General features: G+C 38.5%; 1 protein-coding gene across 1 annotated transcript in view; it reads right to left on the bottom strand.

Annotated features, from left to right (window-relative positions):
• LOC139411242 (complement component 5) overlaps positions 1-17,434 on the bottom strand; it is a 65,182-nt gene that overhangs the window by 35,302 nt on the left and 12,446 nt on the right. The window contains exons 11-17 of the mRNA XM_071157276.1: positions 4,102-4,305; positions 3,100-3,303; positions 2,612-2,821; positions 2,295-2,444; positions 1,785-1,914; positions 1,524-1,589; positions 1,198-1,401 (exon numbers count right to left, since the gene is read on the bottom strand). Of these exons, the coding sequence (XP_071013377.1) occupies positions 1,198-1,401; positions 1,524-1,589; positions 1,785-1,914; positions 2,295-2,444; positions 2,612-2,821; positions 3,100-3,303; positions 4,102-4,305 (1,168 nt within the window). The remainder of the gene's footprint in view (positions 1-1,197; positions 1,402-1,523; positions 1,590-1,784; positions 1,915-2,294; positions 2,445-2,611; positions 2,822-3,099; positions 3,304-4,101; positions 4,306-17,434) is intronic.

Below are 17,434 nucleotides of genomic sequence, written 5' to 3'. Positions count from 1 at the left end.
TTCCACCGGTCTAATATTCATTGCTCGTGTTTCTTGGCCCAAGACCGTTTCTTGGTGACCTTTAGTTGTGGTTTATTTGCAGCAATTCAACCATGAAGGCCTGATTCACACAGTCTCCTTTGAACAGTTGATGTGATCTGTCTGTAACTTGAACTCGGTGAAGCATTTATTTGGGCTGCAATCTGCACTTAACTTGAATGAACTTATCCTTTGCAGCAGCGGTAACTGTGGGTCTTCCTTTCCTGTGGCGGTCCTCATGTGAGCCATTTTCATCATAGCGCTTGATGGTTTTTGCGATTGCACTTGAAGAAACATTCAAAGTTCTTGAAATTTTCCGCATTGACTGACCTTCATGTCTTAAAGTGATGATAGACTGGCGTTTCTCTTTACTTATTTGAGTTGTTCTTGCCATAATATGGAATTGGTATTTTACCAAATAGGGCTGTATACCACCCCTACCTTGTCACAACACAACTGATTGTCTCAAATGCATTAAGAAGGAAAGAAATTCCACAAATTAACTTTTAAAGAATCTAAAATATACTTGGAAGAATCTAAAATATAAAATATATTTTGATTTGTTTAACACTTTTTGGGTTATTACATGATTCCATATGTGTTATTTCATGGGTTTGATGTCTTCACTATTATTATACAATGTAGAAAAACTTAAAAAATAAAGAAAAACCCTTGAATGAGTAGGTGTGTCCAAACTTTTGACTGATACTGTGTGTAGTTCTGATGATTATGTTGAAATTAGGTTGATGTAACAACCTGTTAGTCAGGTTAAGTCAATGTATTAAAGTTTAAGTTTGAACCTAATTTCTATATTTACAACGCCGGTTGAAATGAGATGAAAACAGTTCTGGTTAATTACTTTTTTCAAATCCAATGTATTTTCTATGTTGATTCCACGTCACAATAAGTTCACAAATTACATTGAAACAACATTGAGTCAACCAGTGTGTGCCAAAAATCTATAATTTCTCATAAAGTGTGCACTTGTGCCACCTTCACACATATTTAAAAGCATTTGCATCATATTTCTTATACCAATCCATGAAAGGAAGTAAACAAGTGCACACTTTGGGGGAAAGGATAGATTACTGGGATTCAAGGAATATCACATTAACAAGAAGAAGTTTTGTGTCAACATAATCATAGGGGCTGTGATTGCCATCCAAAATATGCACTCACCAACACGTGCCAAGACATGATCACTACTGGTTTGGAGAAGCTGTAGGCTGTAATCACAGCACTCAGTGAACACCGCACGACACTTCTTCACATCACTGGGTAGTTTAACCTTAAGTCTATTGGCACGGTGAGCACAGGTATCCAGGGTTGGGATTTGATGCAATCCCTGCCAGCAGCAGAAAAAGTCCTTGCCATATTGTTTGGCTGTGGGACAGAGACACAGTTAGGGCCCTGATTTATCTAAACAAAGTACAGCTTTTTCATCGTAACATTTAGAATAAAAATAACATTTGTTGTGATGGGGAGTTAGCTCACTATTTACTTGCCTTTCTCTTTCTGTTGGTCATAAGAGAGGGCACGCTTTGGTCTCACAGAAGCAGTGCATGTGTCATCTGATGGAGAGAACATACATGGATAAAAGTGTGTGTAAGGATGCTTATTCTCAATGACGCTTACATGTTCTCCAGTCCTCCGCGACTTTATCTGTGTCTGAAATGGCACCCTATTCCCTTTATAGTGCACTACTTTAGACCAAAGGGAATAGGGTGCCATTTTGGATGCAGACTTTGACAGATACTGTACATTACCTTCAGATTGGGAAGCCTGAGCATTTGCATTGGTTATAAAAGTGAGTCCGGTGAGACGGAAGACATCAGCATTATCTTTGCCACCTCCTCCTCCACACCCTTGGTCACTTTGCTCAATGTGTCGGAGCACCTAAAGAAAGAAATAACAATGATTGTCACCTCACCTTCTACATGCCGGCTTTTTGCTTTCTATGAAATGTGCCCAGTTCAAGTCTTCAGTATTACATTTGGCGTAGTCGGCAGAATATAAATTTTATCAATAAATCCCCATTACTAAGGTTCCATTCACCCGAGAAAATGCCATTCATCCTCTCAGCACTAACCATGCTCAATAAGAGTTTGCTGGAATAACCTGTAAAATGAACACTGTGTGTAATGCTGAATGCATATTTTAACTCTGAGTGCCAAACACAGATGTAATTTTTTTTTAATGTAATGGACAATATTGCTTTCTTTTCTAACAAGTTAAGCATGGCTGTTGTGTGTTTTCTGAGTCTTGAATGGTCTCACTCTTGTCACTGGGTCCTGGAGTGGGGCTCTAAGTGAGTAGACAGCAGTGTCAATAGCAGATAAGGCCACCAGGGAATCCTGCCCAGTTTTCACTTCAAATATCAGTTCATCCTTAGGCTTGTAATCCTTCTTACGAAATGAGAGCTCTGTCTAAGAGATAAACAAACAGAAAATGTTCTGGTGAATAAAGATGGGGTATGCTCATTGTGAAAAGACAAATATTCTGTGCATTCTTAGCTTATTCACAGTTAAATGTGACAACACGATCAGGAATTAAGAGTTTTGAATGGGTTGTGGTGGAGGCGGAGCTACAGTACCTTAAGTGCATTGACACATTTGTCCTTGACATCTATCCACACTGAGTCGGCAACCAGCTCAGGTGTCTTCTCCCCATGCAGTATGTAGTAGACTAGCAGGCGTATCGATGGCACCATGTCTGAGGTCACTGTGAAACTAATGGCTTGGGAACCTGTACCTTGGAGACGCTTTTCAGAAGCAAACTTCACTATCTTACCCCTCGAGATGATCTGGCATAGAAGTGAGATAGGTAGGTCAGGAAGAGGTAAATTGTTAGAATTACAGAACATTTTAAATTATTTTTTTGTTTTGTTATATTATTTTTTTTTACAGAAATCTTTTTATTTTTTACTTTGACCTAATGGGGTATTATGTGTAGATCAGTGACAACAAATCCCAAATAAATCATTTTAAATTCCACTTGGTAACAAAACAAAATGTGAAAAAGCCCAAGAGGGGTGCATACTTATTATAGGCACAGTATGACTAGAAAACTAACATCACTTACCTGGTAGCTGAAAGTCTCAATTCGGAGGTAGCTGCGAGCATGGAAGTAGATTTGAATGCTGACATGTTGTCCAACTTGAAGGCCGGAGTAATCGGACGGCAAATCAATGTACAAGTAGCGTTCGTTGGGGGACGAGTATGCCTTGGCTTCAAGTGTATATTCCGCTTGACTACCGAAGGGTAACCTCTCATCAGCAGTCTTGAACTGAAACAACATTACAGCATTACATACATTCTATCCCAAGCCTCACAAAACCAACAGAAAAGAGAGCAAGCAGTAGATGCGTGGCATGTGCAGAGCCTGTGGTCTATCGATAACATGCCTGGCTTAGACACATTTAAACTCCCTCTCCCCACTGGAGACTGGGATTCAATCCCCGCTCCAACCTTTCAATCTGTTTCTCCCACCTCCCTGTCTAAACAGTGTCAAAATACCTCCAGAAATATATATAAAAAATAGATGTACACTACAGTTCAAAAGTTTGGGGTCACTTAGAAATGTCCTTGTTTAAAAAAAAAAAGTTAAGCTCATTTTTTTGTCCATTAAAATAACATCAAATTGATCAGAAATAGAGTGTAGACATTGTTAATGTTGTAAATGACTATTGTAGCTGGAAACTGCAGTTTTTTTATGGAATATCTATATAGGCGTACAGAGGCCCATTATCAGCAACCATCACTCCTGTGTTCCAATGGCACGTTGTCTAAGCTAATACAAGTTTATCATTTTAAAGACTAATTGATCATTAGAAAATCCTTTTGCAATTATGTTAGCACAGCTGAAAACTGTTGTTCTGATTAAAGAAGCAATAATACTGGCCTTTAGACTAGTTGAGTATCTGGAGCATCAGCATTTGTGGGTTCGATTACAGGTTCAAAATCTATTTTTCTTTCAAAAACAAGGACATTTCTAAGTGACCCCAAACTTTTGAACGGTAGTGTATGTCAAGCTGCCTTCACTTAATCAAACATTTAATGAGACTCAATCCACATTGGTACTTACAATAAAACTTGCACTCTCGGCTTCAGAATGAAGGTTGCAAATAAAAAGAGCAATCCCATCGTCCTTGGTCCTCTTACTGTTATCCACTGTCAGTGTAGGACACTGAAGTTTTTCATCTACACCAAGTTTGTTTTTGATGAAGGAATTCACCAACTTCACTGGTACCAATGCCACAGGTTCCCCCAAGTGGTCCTTGACTGACACCTGGTGGCAAAACCCCCATACAGTCTTATTAAAAAGGGTTCCAAAAGGGTTATTTTCAGTGGAATAGGTTTCTACCAAGACCCGTTTTCTTCTGAAGAACCCTTTTTGGAAGACAAGGCTTCTTTATAAGGCAAAGGGTTCTACCTAGAACCTTTAAAGGGTGTATATGAAACAAGGGATGGTGGAGAAGGAAACCATTCTGCAGGCACCATAATATTATTTTTCATTCTATTTGCTAACACTTGATCCCAAAAAAATAAACAATATGAATTTTAAACCAACAGTTTGCATAGTACCTTGGAACATTACGGACGTTTGTCGTTCTGAAACAATGGACTTTGACATCACTTGGGAACCATTCGATCAACTACAGCATCCCAGTACGCAACATTTTTTCCTCCCTCTTGCTATTTTCCTCTCTACATACGCCCAAGGCTATACATTATTTCCGCCAGCAGGGGCGGGCGGAGTTTGCAGTTCAAGGTGTGATTTGCATCTCTGGGCGAGTAGCCCTTACTCATAGGACCGCTATAAGCCCTTGGCTGGCCGCTTTTGCACCTATGCCGTTTAGCCTGCACTCAGAGGACAGCCATAAGCCCTAGGCAAGCCATCTAGCCATGAGAAAATTTGAAAGACAATAGCAAGGAATTTCAATAATCTCAAATTCAGCCTGCCACTTTCCAGCTAACCACAGCCAGCCAGAGGCTGCAAGCTGTTTTTGTTGTTTCTATAAATACCTTACATTTATTGTGATATTAATTACATGTATTAGTCAATTAAAAAACACAATTACAACCACACATCTGGACATAATACATTTAAAAGCATCAAGGATTACAAAAAATGTGATAAACCTAATAATTTAGTTGAAGTAAATTAAAGATATATTGATTATGCCAAAAAAATAGCCTACATTTTTGCTATTGCTTTAATATACTATATTTCGAGGCAATAGCAATAATGCCACTCCCTAAACCGCCTCATCCACTTGAATAAAAGTGTTGATCACTACAAACAGTATGTGGCAGCACCTCTTAAACCCCACAGAAGAAGCCAAAAAACCTTAAACTGGAAGTTATCTTTCTTACAAACCTGTCTTTGATACTTGATATTAGTAGCTTTTAGAAAATAAAATTCCCCAGGCTTTTGGAACAAAACAACAGTTTAATTATTTTTATGTATCATCACCGAATGTTTTGAAATAGCGAACAATAATACACTAGCGGCACCCATTCAGTCGATATAGATCAGGGAAGGGTAACTTTGATGGGGGTGAGGGTCACAAAAGATTTGAATGTTATAATGCAGGTTTGCTGCAAATTTACATATTTTAACATGGGGCAGAGAGAAAATTTTGCAATTTTATAACTAACTACACAATTTGCCATAGGGTGGAGAGGAATGTTTATTCATATTTTTTATTTTTTTATTAACCCCTCCACCACTCCCCCTCTTCGGAGGACAAATATCTTTTAGTTTTTTTTACAGCTTTTTTGCTACATACATTTTACATACACATTTAGCATAACATTTTTACATACATGGTACTTATATATGTACTTATATATAAAGCAGTCACATAACAATAATACATTACCAAACATAAACTATTTAATCCCAACCCTCAGCCACTCTCAACCCATCCCACCTATCACCATAGACCACCCTCGTTTGGTTTCCATGTGCCATATATTTTTCAATTGTGCTGTGATGTTTTACATAATTTTTTTACCTTTCGAATCGTATAGATTCCACAAAACGTGAGCTAAAGATGAAAACCTTTACAGAAATATTGTTATATTATTTATTGACTATGGCTTTCCAAACCGCCCAACACTGCTATTTGTAAGATTCATTTTAAGAGCATGTTGTGATTTTATTAACATTTCTGAACCTGTGACAATAAACAAGCTACATAGGAGCAATACCTGAATAAATGAGCTATTGATTCTGTCTCGTCGCAGCAAAATCTACACAGCTGAGACTGTTGTATTTATTAATCTTTATTTAACCTAGGAAAGTCAATTAAGAACAAATTATTATTTTCAATGACGGCCTTGTTCAGGGGCAGAACAACAGATTTTAACCTTGGGGATATGGGGATATGATCTTGCAGGTTGCAAGTCCAACGTTCTAACAACTAGGCTACCTGCCGTCCCATATATACATAGCATTCTGTTGGTGGCAAGAATTTTATATAACAATCTAAATTGAAAACTCTAAGTCTTGAATCAAGTGTAGTTTTTTGTACCAGTTCATAAACCATATTCCATAGAATTGTTACACTGAAAATCTCTTCCCATTTATTTTGAAACCTGTATGGCGCAGCTGTCAACATTTGTTTCCTCAAATTAAACTGGTATATTTTTTTTATTCATGCCAGTTTCTTGATTCTACTTGAGACGCATATGTCTCAAGTAGGCACCTGGAAATGCAAATGCGCTACGCTAAATGCTAAATGTACTCGTTAAAACTCAAACCTTGATCAAAATTCACAAGCAGGGTATTGAATTAAAGCTACACTCGTTGTGAACCTAGCCAACAAGTCAGATTTTTAAAATGCTTTTCGGCGAAAGCACGAGAAGGTATTATCTGATAGCATGCACCACCTCAAAATGCCTGAATGCGACGTAAACAAAGACTCTGCTTATCCCAATCTTTTTTTCGTTTAAATCGGTCCATATATACCCAAAATAGCTTTCTATGGAAGCTGTGTCATTCAGAAAAAAACATTGTTTTTAAACGCTGCGTCATTTTTTAAAATTAAAAAAGTCGACGATAAACTTTCACAAAACACTTCGAAATCCTTTTGTAATCCAACTTTAGGTATTAGTAAACGTTTATAATCTATCAAAATGATTACAGGGCGATGTATATTCAATAGCTCCTCGTCTGCAAATCAATGGCTGCCATTGTCCACATTTACAGCGTCCTGGTGGAGACTGGAAGAAACGGAAGCCAGATACTTGGATTTTCCAACAAAAAATTAAATTGAAAATGACGACAATGGCGACATCGTGTGGAATTTGTATGAATTGCATACAGGTCGATATTAAATTTTGTCCTCTTTTAACAACCCATGAAAGTGACTTATGGAAATTATTTTTAGCTTTCAGAGAGCAGTTTTTCTTGCGTTTTTCAATGAAACACACGATCTGTTATAGTCACAGCCGTGATTTAACCAGTTTTAGAAACTTCAGAGTGTTTTCTATCCACACATACTAATCATATGCATATACTATATTCCTGGCATGAGTAGCAGGACGCTGAAAAGTTGCGCGATTTTTAACAGAATGTTCGAAAAAGGAGGGGGTAGAAGTAAGAGGTTATTAAGCCAATTTGTATCTTTAATATATGGTAGACAAACACGTTTTTGTGGTAGTGCTGCAATCAGTTGGTTGTAAATTTGGATTGAGCAGATATTTTCGATAACTGCATATGTGACATAACTCCTCCGTTTCTATTCATAATATCATAAACAAATAATATATATATATATTTTTTAAATTCCATAAAGAATGTTTTTTTTTAAATTAATCAGTAAATTTGAATTTATCCATAACATTTGTTGTAATATATGTTCTATCTTTTCTGGAGAATAAAACTGAAATTGCAACCAGTTTGTATGGCTTGTTTAAGAAAGGGTGATACTTTTGATACTTTAAAAAAAGTTCAATTAGTCGGAAATTCGAAATCTGTATAAAGGCAAAAATGCAATTTTTGAACAAAGGATGAGCCTTTCTTAAATCTTCTTAGGGATAAGGGGCAGTATTCGGAAGTTTGGATGACTGAGGTGCCCAAAGTAAACTGCCTGTTACTCAGGCCCAGAAGCTAGGATATGCATATGCATGGGAGTATTGGATAAAAACACTCTAAAGTTTCTAAAACGGTTAAAATAATGTCTGTGAGTACAACAGAACTGATTTGGCAGGCGAAACCCCGAGGACAATCCATCCAGGAAAATGTATTTTGAGGTAATTGGATTATCCAATGCTTTTCTATGGCGAAGCCAAATTATTAGGACCCAGATTGCAGTTCCTATGGCTTCCACTAGATGTCAACAGTCTTTAGAAATTGTTCGATGTTGTTGTTTTTTTAATGAAAAAGTAGTCGAATTCTTTCTAAGTGTCACTCAGGTGGACTCTAGTCTTATGGTGCGCATGAATGAGAGTGCGCTCTGTGTTGTTTTTCTCCGGTATTGGAAACAGTTTATTCCGTCTAAAATTGTATCGATTATTAAAATTTTAGGGTACCTGAGGTTGGATTAGAAACGTTGTTTGAAATGTTTGAACCAAGTTTACAGGTAAATTATTAGATCCTTTGTAGGCATGTTGGGCGAGTTGGAACCGGTGTATTTCTGAGTAAAACGCGCCATATAAACAGACATTTTGGGGATATAAAGAAGGACTGTATCAAACAACCATTCATTGTGTAACTGAGCCATTTGGGATTGCAAAAAGATGAAGATCTTCAAAGGTAAGCGATTTATTTTATCGCTATTGCTGACTTTCGTGATGCATCTGTATGGTTGAAAAATGTTTTTCATGCTTTTGTATGCAGGGCGCTGTCCTCAGATAATCGCATGGTATGCTTTCGCCGTAAAGCCTTTTTGAAATCTGACAAAGCGGCTGGATTAACCTCTCTGAGCACGGAACCCGGTAGCGGGCTGAAATTCCACAACATACGGTGATTGCTACATAAATAGTCATATTAAACATTCATGAAAATACAAGTGTCTCACATGTATCGAAAGCCTAGAATCTTGATAATCCAACTGCGTTGTCAGATTTAAAAAATGATTTACTGCGAAAGAATACGATGTGATTGTCTGAGGATAGAGCCCATTAAAAAAAAACTATTTCAACCAGCACAGGCTAACAAAATCCCAAACTGCATTAAAATAAATCGTTTACCTTTGACGATCTTCATCTGTTTGCAATCCCAGTGCTCATTGTTACACAATTAATTATCTTTTGTTTGATAAAATCTGTTTTTATAGCCTAACACAAAACATTTTGTGAACCGCTTGTGTCGTGAATTCCATCTCACTCCATTTTCAACGACACGTTCGAGGGTAAATACCCACACAAAACGTGACTTTTCCAGTCATGTTTGGTTTCATTGCAATCAACTGGTTTGTTTGTAACACAACCAAACCTGATGGGCTATTTCACGGGATGTATTGACTGAAAGAAACCGATTTGAAGACAACAAGTAATGACATCATTGTGCACCAATGATATGACCACTGTTTCATTGATTGACTGTATTTTAACCCAATGACAGCTGATCATCTTGAAATCTAGCTGGGTAGATAGCCAATGAGCTGAGGTAAACGGCAATATGCAATGGTTATGTGTTGGAAGACCAACCCATGTAGTAAACTCCTGTGTAAAGAGAGTCATTCGCTATTGAAGTTTTAGAAGAAATTGATTGGAAAAGTGAGACAGAGATTGTTGTAGGACGATTCATTTAGCGATTCCCATTTTTTGAATGGAGAGGACATGTTTTGGACTGGTAAGTTCTTCTCATGCTAATGCCCTTGTTTGAAATTAATAATATGAAATATTATTTGTGATTTTAGAAGCAATATATAAAAATATAATGCAATGAAATGTGAGATGCGTGTGTCTGCCGCCCCACCCCAACCCACATGAAATAGCCTATTTGAGGCTGTTGAGGGGAGGGCAGACCCACAACAATGGCCAAAGTGAAATGGAGACAGTAGATACAGCTGGTCTGTTGTAATATAATAAAGACAGTAGATCTAGCTGGTCTGTCATAATATAATAGAGACAGTAGATCTAGCTGAAATGTCATAATATAAAAGAGACAGTAGATCTAGCAGGTCTATAATAATATATTCAACCTTATGTTCCCTGTACTCTATACAGTGGGGCAAAAAAGTATTTAGTCAGCCACCAATTGTGCAAGTTCTCCCACTTAAAAAGATGAGAGAGGCCTGTAATTTTCATCATATGTACACTTAAACTATGACAGACAAAATGAGAAAGAAAATCCAGAAAATCACATTGTAGGATTTTTAATGAATTTATTTGCAAATGATGGTGGAAAATAAGTATTTGGTCATTAACAAAAGTTTATCTCAATACTTTGTTATATACCCTTTGTTGGCAATGACAGAGGTCAAACGTTTTCTGTAAGTCTTCACAAAGTTTTCACACACTGTTGCTGGTATTTTGGCCCATTCCTCCATGCAGATCTCCTCTAGAGCAGTGATGTTTTGGGGCTGTTGCTGTGCAACACAGACTTTCAACTCCCTCCAAAGATGTTCTATGAGGTTGAGATCTGGAGACTGGCTAGGCCACTCAAGGACCTTGAAATGCTTCTTACGAAGCCACTCCTTCGTTGCCCGGGCGGTGTGTTTGGGATCATTGTCATGCTGAAAGACCCAGCCACGTTTCACCTTCAATGCCCTTGCTGATGGAAGGAGGTTTTCACTCAAAATCTCACGATACATGGCCCCATTCATTCTTTCCTTTACACAGATCAGTCGTCCTGGTCCCTTTGCAGAAAAACAGCCCCAAAGCATGATGTTTCCACCCCCATGCTTCACAGTAGGTATGGTGTTCTTTGGATGCAACTCAGCATTCTTTGTCCTCCAAACACGACGAGTTGAGTTTTTACCAAAAAGTTATATTTTGGTTTCATCTGACCATATGACATTCTCCCAATCTTCTTCTGGATCATCCAAATGCTCTCTAGCAAACTTCAGACGGGTCTGGACATGTACTGGCTTAAGCAGCGGGACACGTCTGGCACTGCAGGATTTGAGTCCCTGGCGGCGTAGTGTGTTACTGATGGTAGGCTTTGTTACTTTGGTCCCAGCTCTCTGCAGGTCATTCACTACGTCCCCCCGTGTGGTTCTGGGATTTTTGCTCACCGTTCTTGTGATAATTTTGACCCCACGGGGTGAGATCTTGCGTGGAGCCCCAGATCGAGGGAGATTATCAGTGGTCTTGTATGTCTTCCATTTCCTAATAATTGCTCCCACAGTTGATTTCTTCAAACCAAGTCTTCCCAGCCTGGTGCAGGTCTACAATTTTGTTTCTGGTGTCCTTTGACAGGTCTTTGGTCTTGGCCATAGTGGAGTTTGGAGTGTGACTGTTTGAGGTTGTGGACAGGTGTCTTTTATACTGATAACAAGTTCCAACAGGTGCCATTAATACAGGTAATGAGTGGAGGACAGAGGAGCCTCTTAAAGAAGAAGTTACAGGTCTGTGAGAGCCAGAAATCTTGCTTGTTTGTAGGTGACCAAATACTTATTTTCCACCATAATTTGCAAAAAAAAATCCTACAATGTGATTTTCTGGATTTTTTTTCTCATTTTGTCTGTCATAGTTGAAGTGTATCTATGATGAAAATTATAGGTGTCTCTCATCTTTTTAAGTGGGAGAACTTGCACAATTGGTGGCTGTCTAAATACTTTTTTGCCCCACTGTATATATATATCTGTTTATTATACCTGTTGATACTCACTTTACAGCAGAAAGAGACTGCTATGGCACCTGGCATCAGCAGCACAACATTGTGTAAAGCTTTGGCAGAGTGGGTGGGGTTATATCCTTCCTGTTTGGCCCTGTCCGGGGGTCTCATCGGATGGGGCCACAGTGTCTCCTGACCCCTCCTGTCTCAGCCTCCAGTATTTATGCTGCAGTAGTTTATGTGCCGGGGGCCTAGGGTCAGTTTGTTATACAGTGCCTTGCGAAAGTATTCGGCCCCCTTGAACTTTGAGACCTTTTGCCACATTTCAGGCTTCAAACATAAAGATATAAAACTGTATTTTTTTTGTGAAGAATCAACAACAAGTGGGACACAATCATGAAGTGGAACGACATTTATTGGATATTTCAAACTTTTTTAACAAATCAAAAACTGAATAATTGGGCGTGCAAAATAATTCAGCCCCTTTACTTTCAGTGCAGCAAACTCTCTGCAGAAGTTCAGTGAGGATCTCTGAATGATCCAATGTTGACCTAAATGACTAATGATGATAAATACAATCCACCTGTGTGTAATCAAGTCTCCGTATAAATGCACCTGCACTGTGATAGTCTCAGAGGTCCGTTAAAAGCACAGAGAGCATCATGAAGAACAAGGAACACACCAGGCAGGTCCGAGATACTGTTGTGAAGAAGTTTAAAGCCGGATTTGGATACAAAAAGATTTCCCATGCTTTAAACATCCCAAGGAGCACTGTGCAAGCGATAATATTGAAATGGAAGGAGTATCAGACCACTGCAAATCTACCAAGACCTGGCCGTCCCTCTAAACTTTCAGCTCATACAAGGAGAAGACTGATCAGAGATGCAGCCAAGAGGCCCATGATCACTCTGGATGAACTGCAGAGATCTACAGCTGAGGTGGGAGACTCTGTCCATAGGACAACAATCAGTCGTATATTGCACAAATCTGGCTTTTATGGAAGAGTGGCAAGAAGAAAGCCATTTCTTAAAGATATCCATAAAAAGTGTTGTTTAAAGTTTGCCACGAGCCACCTGGGAGACACACCAAACATGGGGAAGAAGGTGCTCTGGTCAGATGAAACCAAAATTGAACTTTTTGGCAACAATGCAAAACGTTATGTTTGGCGTAAAAGCAACACAGCTCATCACCCTGAACACACCATCCCCACTGTCAAACATGGTGGTGGCAGCATCATGGTTTGGGCCTGCTTTTCTTCAGCAGGGACAGGGAAGATGGTTAAAATTGATGGGAAGATGGATGGAGCCAAATACAGGACCATTCTGGAAGAAAACCTGATGGAGTCTGCAAAAGACCTGAGACTGGGACGGAGATTTGTCTTCCAACGAGACAATGATCCAAAACATAAAGCAAAATCTACAATGGAATGGTTCAAAAATAAACATATCCAGGTGTTAGAATGGCCAAGTCAAAGTCCAGACCTGAATCCAATCGAGAATCTGTGGAAAGAACTGAAAACTGCTGTTCACAAATGCTCTCCATCCAACCTCACTGAGCTCGAGCTGTTTTGCAAGGAGGAATGGGAAAAAATGTCAGTCTCTCGATGTGCAAAACTGATAGAGACATACCCCAAGCGACTTACAGCTGTAATCACAGCAAAAGGTGGCGCTACAAAGTATTAACATAAGGGGGCTGAATAATTTTGCACGCCCAATTTTTCAGTTTTTGATTTGTTCAAAAAGTTTGAAATATCCAATAAATGTCGTTCCACTTCATGATTGTGTCCCACTTGTTGTTGATTCTTCACAAAAAAATACATCTTATATATATCTTTATGTTTGAAGCCTGAAATGTGGCAAAAGGTCGCAAAGTTCAAGGGGGCCGAATACTTTCGCAAGGCACTGTATCTGGAGGACTTCTCCTGTCTTATCCGGTGTCCTGTGTGAATTTAAGTATGCTCTCTCTAATTCTCTCTTTCTCTCTCTCGGAGGACCTGAGCCCTAGGACCATGCGTCAGGACTACCTGGCATGATAACTCCTTGTTGTCCCCAGTCCACCTGGCCTTGCTGCTGTTCCAGTTTCAACTGTTCTGCCTGAGGCTCTGGAACCCTAAACTGTTCATATTTACTCTTGAGGTGCTGTCCTGTTGCATCCTCTACAACTACTGTGATTATTATTATTTGACCCTGCTGGTCATCTATGAACGTTTGACCCTGCTGGTCATCTATCTCGGCCATGTTCTGTTATAATCTCCACCCGGCACAGCCAGAAGAGACTGGCCACCCATAGCCTGGTTCCTCTCTAGGTTTCTTCCTAGGTTTTCTAGGGAGTTTTTCCTAGCCACCGTGCTTCTACACCTGCTTTGCTTGCTGTTTGGGGTTTTAGGCTGGGTTTCTGTACAGCACTTTGAGATATTAGCTGATGTACGAAGGGCTATATAAATACATTTGATTTGATAGAGGACTGAGGGTCTTCCAAATATTGAAAGTGTGTAAATAGTTACCCATGTTATTTTGGAAATGTATATATTTTTTCCCCCATTTTTTTTTGGGGGGGGGGGGGTTAGAATACCATTTTGGCATTTTGTATATGGTTATTTGTTTCAAAATGTATACCTTCACCAATTTGGCCACTTGCGTACATTTGGGCTACTTGTGTGGGACACCTGGGTGACTTCATGATAAATGTAATGTATAGCACACTAATTTTGGAAGTTATCATTCTGAAACTTTGCACAAGTACTGTTGCCCTCTTATGTTTTTCACTGAAATTGTCCCCATCATCCTATCTGAATGTTTGTTTTATCTTGTTCATTTTAAAGATGATGATACAACAATAAAAATAAAAAACATGTTTTTTTTCATTGTATTATCTAAACCAGATCTATTGTGTTATATTCTCCTACATTCAATTCACATTTTCACAAACTTCAGAGTGTTTTCTTTCAAATGGTACCAAGAATATGCATATAGTTACAGACAGTTAGATTTGGGTATGTCTTCAGGCGGAAATTGAAAAAAGTAGGGGGTAGCTCTAAGAGGTTTTAACAAGAAGTTAATCTTTAAGCCGATGTCTAACACACTATTTTTTATGAATGTCTATTATGACTATTTCTGTATTTTGAATTTGGAGTTCTGCAATTTCACCGGATTATGTTGAGGTGGGTCGCTAGTGGAACGCCTGTGCCAGAAAGGTTAATAATCTACTGGAGAACCATTTTGGGTTAAAGTAAAACTTATGTATGAGTGAAGCTTTTAGTGAGAAGTTTAAAGCTTTAATATTTAATCATTTTAGCCCCCAAACTCATGTTCATTATATACAGTTGATGTCGAAAGTTTACATACACTTAGGTTGGAGTCATTAAAACTCGTTTTTCAACCACTCCACAAATTTCTTGTTAACATACCATAGTTTTGGCAAGTCGGTTAGGACATCTACTTTGTGCATGACACAAGTCATTTTTCCAACAATTGTCTACAGATAGATTATTTAACTTATAATTCACTGTATCACAATTCCAGTGGGTCAGAAGTTTACATACACTAAGTTGACTGTGCCTTTAAACAGCTTGGAAAATTCCGGAAAATGATGTCATGGCTTTAGAAGCTTCTGAAAGGCTAATTGACATCATTTGAGTCAATTGGAGGTGATCCTGTGGATGTATTTCAAGGCCTACCTTCAAGCTCAGTGCCTCTTTACATGTCATGGGAAAATGTAAAAAAATCAGCCAAGACCTCAGAACAAAAATTATAGACCTCCACAAGTCTGGTTCATCCTTGGGAGCAATTTCCAAACGCCTGAAGGTACCACGTTCATCTGTACAAACAATAGTACGCAAGTGTAAACACCATGGGACCACGCAGCCGTCACACTGCTCAGGAAGGAGACGCGTTCTGTCTCCTGGAGATGAATGTACTTTGGTGCGAAAAGTGCAAATCAATCCCAGAACAACAGCAAAGGACCTTGTGAAGAAGCTGGAGGAAACGGGTACAAAAGTATCTGTATCCACAGTAAAACGAGTCCTATATCAACATAACCTGAAAGGCCGCTCAGCAAGGAAGAAGCCACTGTTCCAAAACCGCCATAAAAAAGCCAGACTACAGTATGCAACTAACTGCACATTGGTACAAAGATTGTACTTTTTGGCCTCTGGTCTGATGAAACAAAAATAGAACTGTTTGGTCATAATGACCATTTGGAGGAAAAAGGGGGAGGCTTGCAAGCCGAAGAACATCATCCCAACCGTGAAGCACAGGGGTGGCAGTGTCATGTTGTGGGGGTGCTTTTCTGCAGGAGGGACTGGTGCACTTTACAAAAAAGATGGCATCTTGAGGTAGAAAAATTATGTGGATATATTGAGTGGATAAATAAAGTGGTGATCCTAACTGCCCTAAGACAGGGAATTTGTACTTGGATTAAATGTCAGGAATTGTGAAAACTGAGTTTAAATGTATTTGGCTAAGGTGTATGTAAACTTCTGACTTCAACTGTAAATAGGCATGTTCAATTTTGTCTGGCTTAGCATTTAAAAAATGAGACATCTGGAGTAGGCATTGCCATTAGTAAATAAGTAAACTGTGATAGGACCAAAGAGTAAATCAGTGTGATTTTTAAAGTATTTATCTCTCCATGGTTGCAGAATATTTTCTATTTTTGCTAACTTTCTATTGAAATTAATTGTGGTAAATTCATTTATATTTTTTGAGATGTGAATACCATAGTGAGGTATGTCTACCTCACTATCCGCCCATTGTATTGGTAAACTACAAGGTAGTGTAAACATTGTATTTTTTTAACGATCCAATAGGTAATATTGTCATAATTAGGTTTTAATCCAGTGAGGCTAAAAAAGTGATCAAGATCTTCAATGAGACTGTGCAGGGATCCAGATTGTGGACTTGTGAAAAAACTACAGATATCGGCATACATTGACACTTTTGTTTTTATCCCTTGGATTTCTAACCCCTTGATGTTCTTGTTGGATGTAATTTTAATAGCTAGCATTTCCGTGGCCATAATAAATAGATATGGAGACAACAGACAGCCCTGTTTAACTCCTCTTAAAAGCTCAAAACTTTCTGAGAAGTAACCATTATTTACTATTTTACATCTGGGGTTGCTGTACATAACTTTAAGGGATTCACCAAAATTAAAGTAATCCAGGCATTTATATATAAATTCTAGTCGTACTTTATTAAACACCTTTTCAAAACCTGCTATGAAGACCAGGCCTGGTATCTTCTATGTTTCATAATGTTCAATTGTTTCAAGTATATTATCTCCAATATATCATCTATGTAAAAAACCTGTCTGATCATTGTGAACAATATCTTGCAAAACCTTTTTTATTCTATGTGCTATGCATTTTGCCAGGATTTTCGCATCACAACATTGAAGTGTTAGAGGCCTCCAGTTTTTTAAATGGACTAGATCTGTATACTTACCACCTGTGTCCTGTTTTAGTAGTAATGAAATCAGACCTTCTTGTTGAGTACCTGAAAGTCTACCATTTGTATAAGAGTAATTAAATGGATCTTTGAGTAGATCAAAGAGAGGAATGTTTGCAGTTTTTAATGTGATATCTGACTGTGAGTGACTAACAAAATCAACAGTAGACAGCCCAGAGTCTTCTTGGGTATGAAACTACAAGTTTCTCCCATTCTTCACTGCAGATCCTCTCAAG

Source organism: Oncorhynchus clarkii, chromosome 6 (genome assembly GCF_045791955.1).
Source record: "Oncorhynchus clarkii lewisi isolate Uvic-CL-2024 chromosome 6, UVic_Ocla_1.0, whole genome shotgun sequence".
Lineage (NCBI taxonomy): Eukaryota > Metazoa > Chordata > Actinopteri > Salmoniformes > Salmonidae > Oncorhynchus > Oncorhynchus clarkii.
Note: the sequence above shows the minus strand (reverse complement) of the source record. Positions and strands in the feature narration are given on the sequence as shown.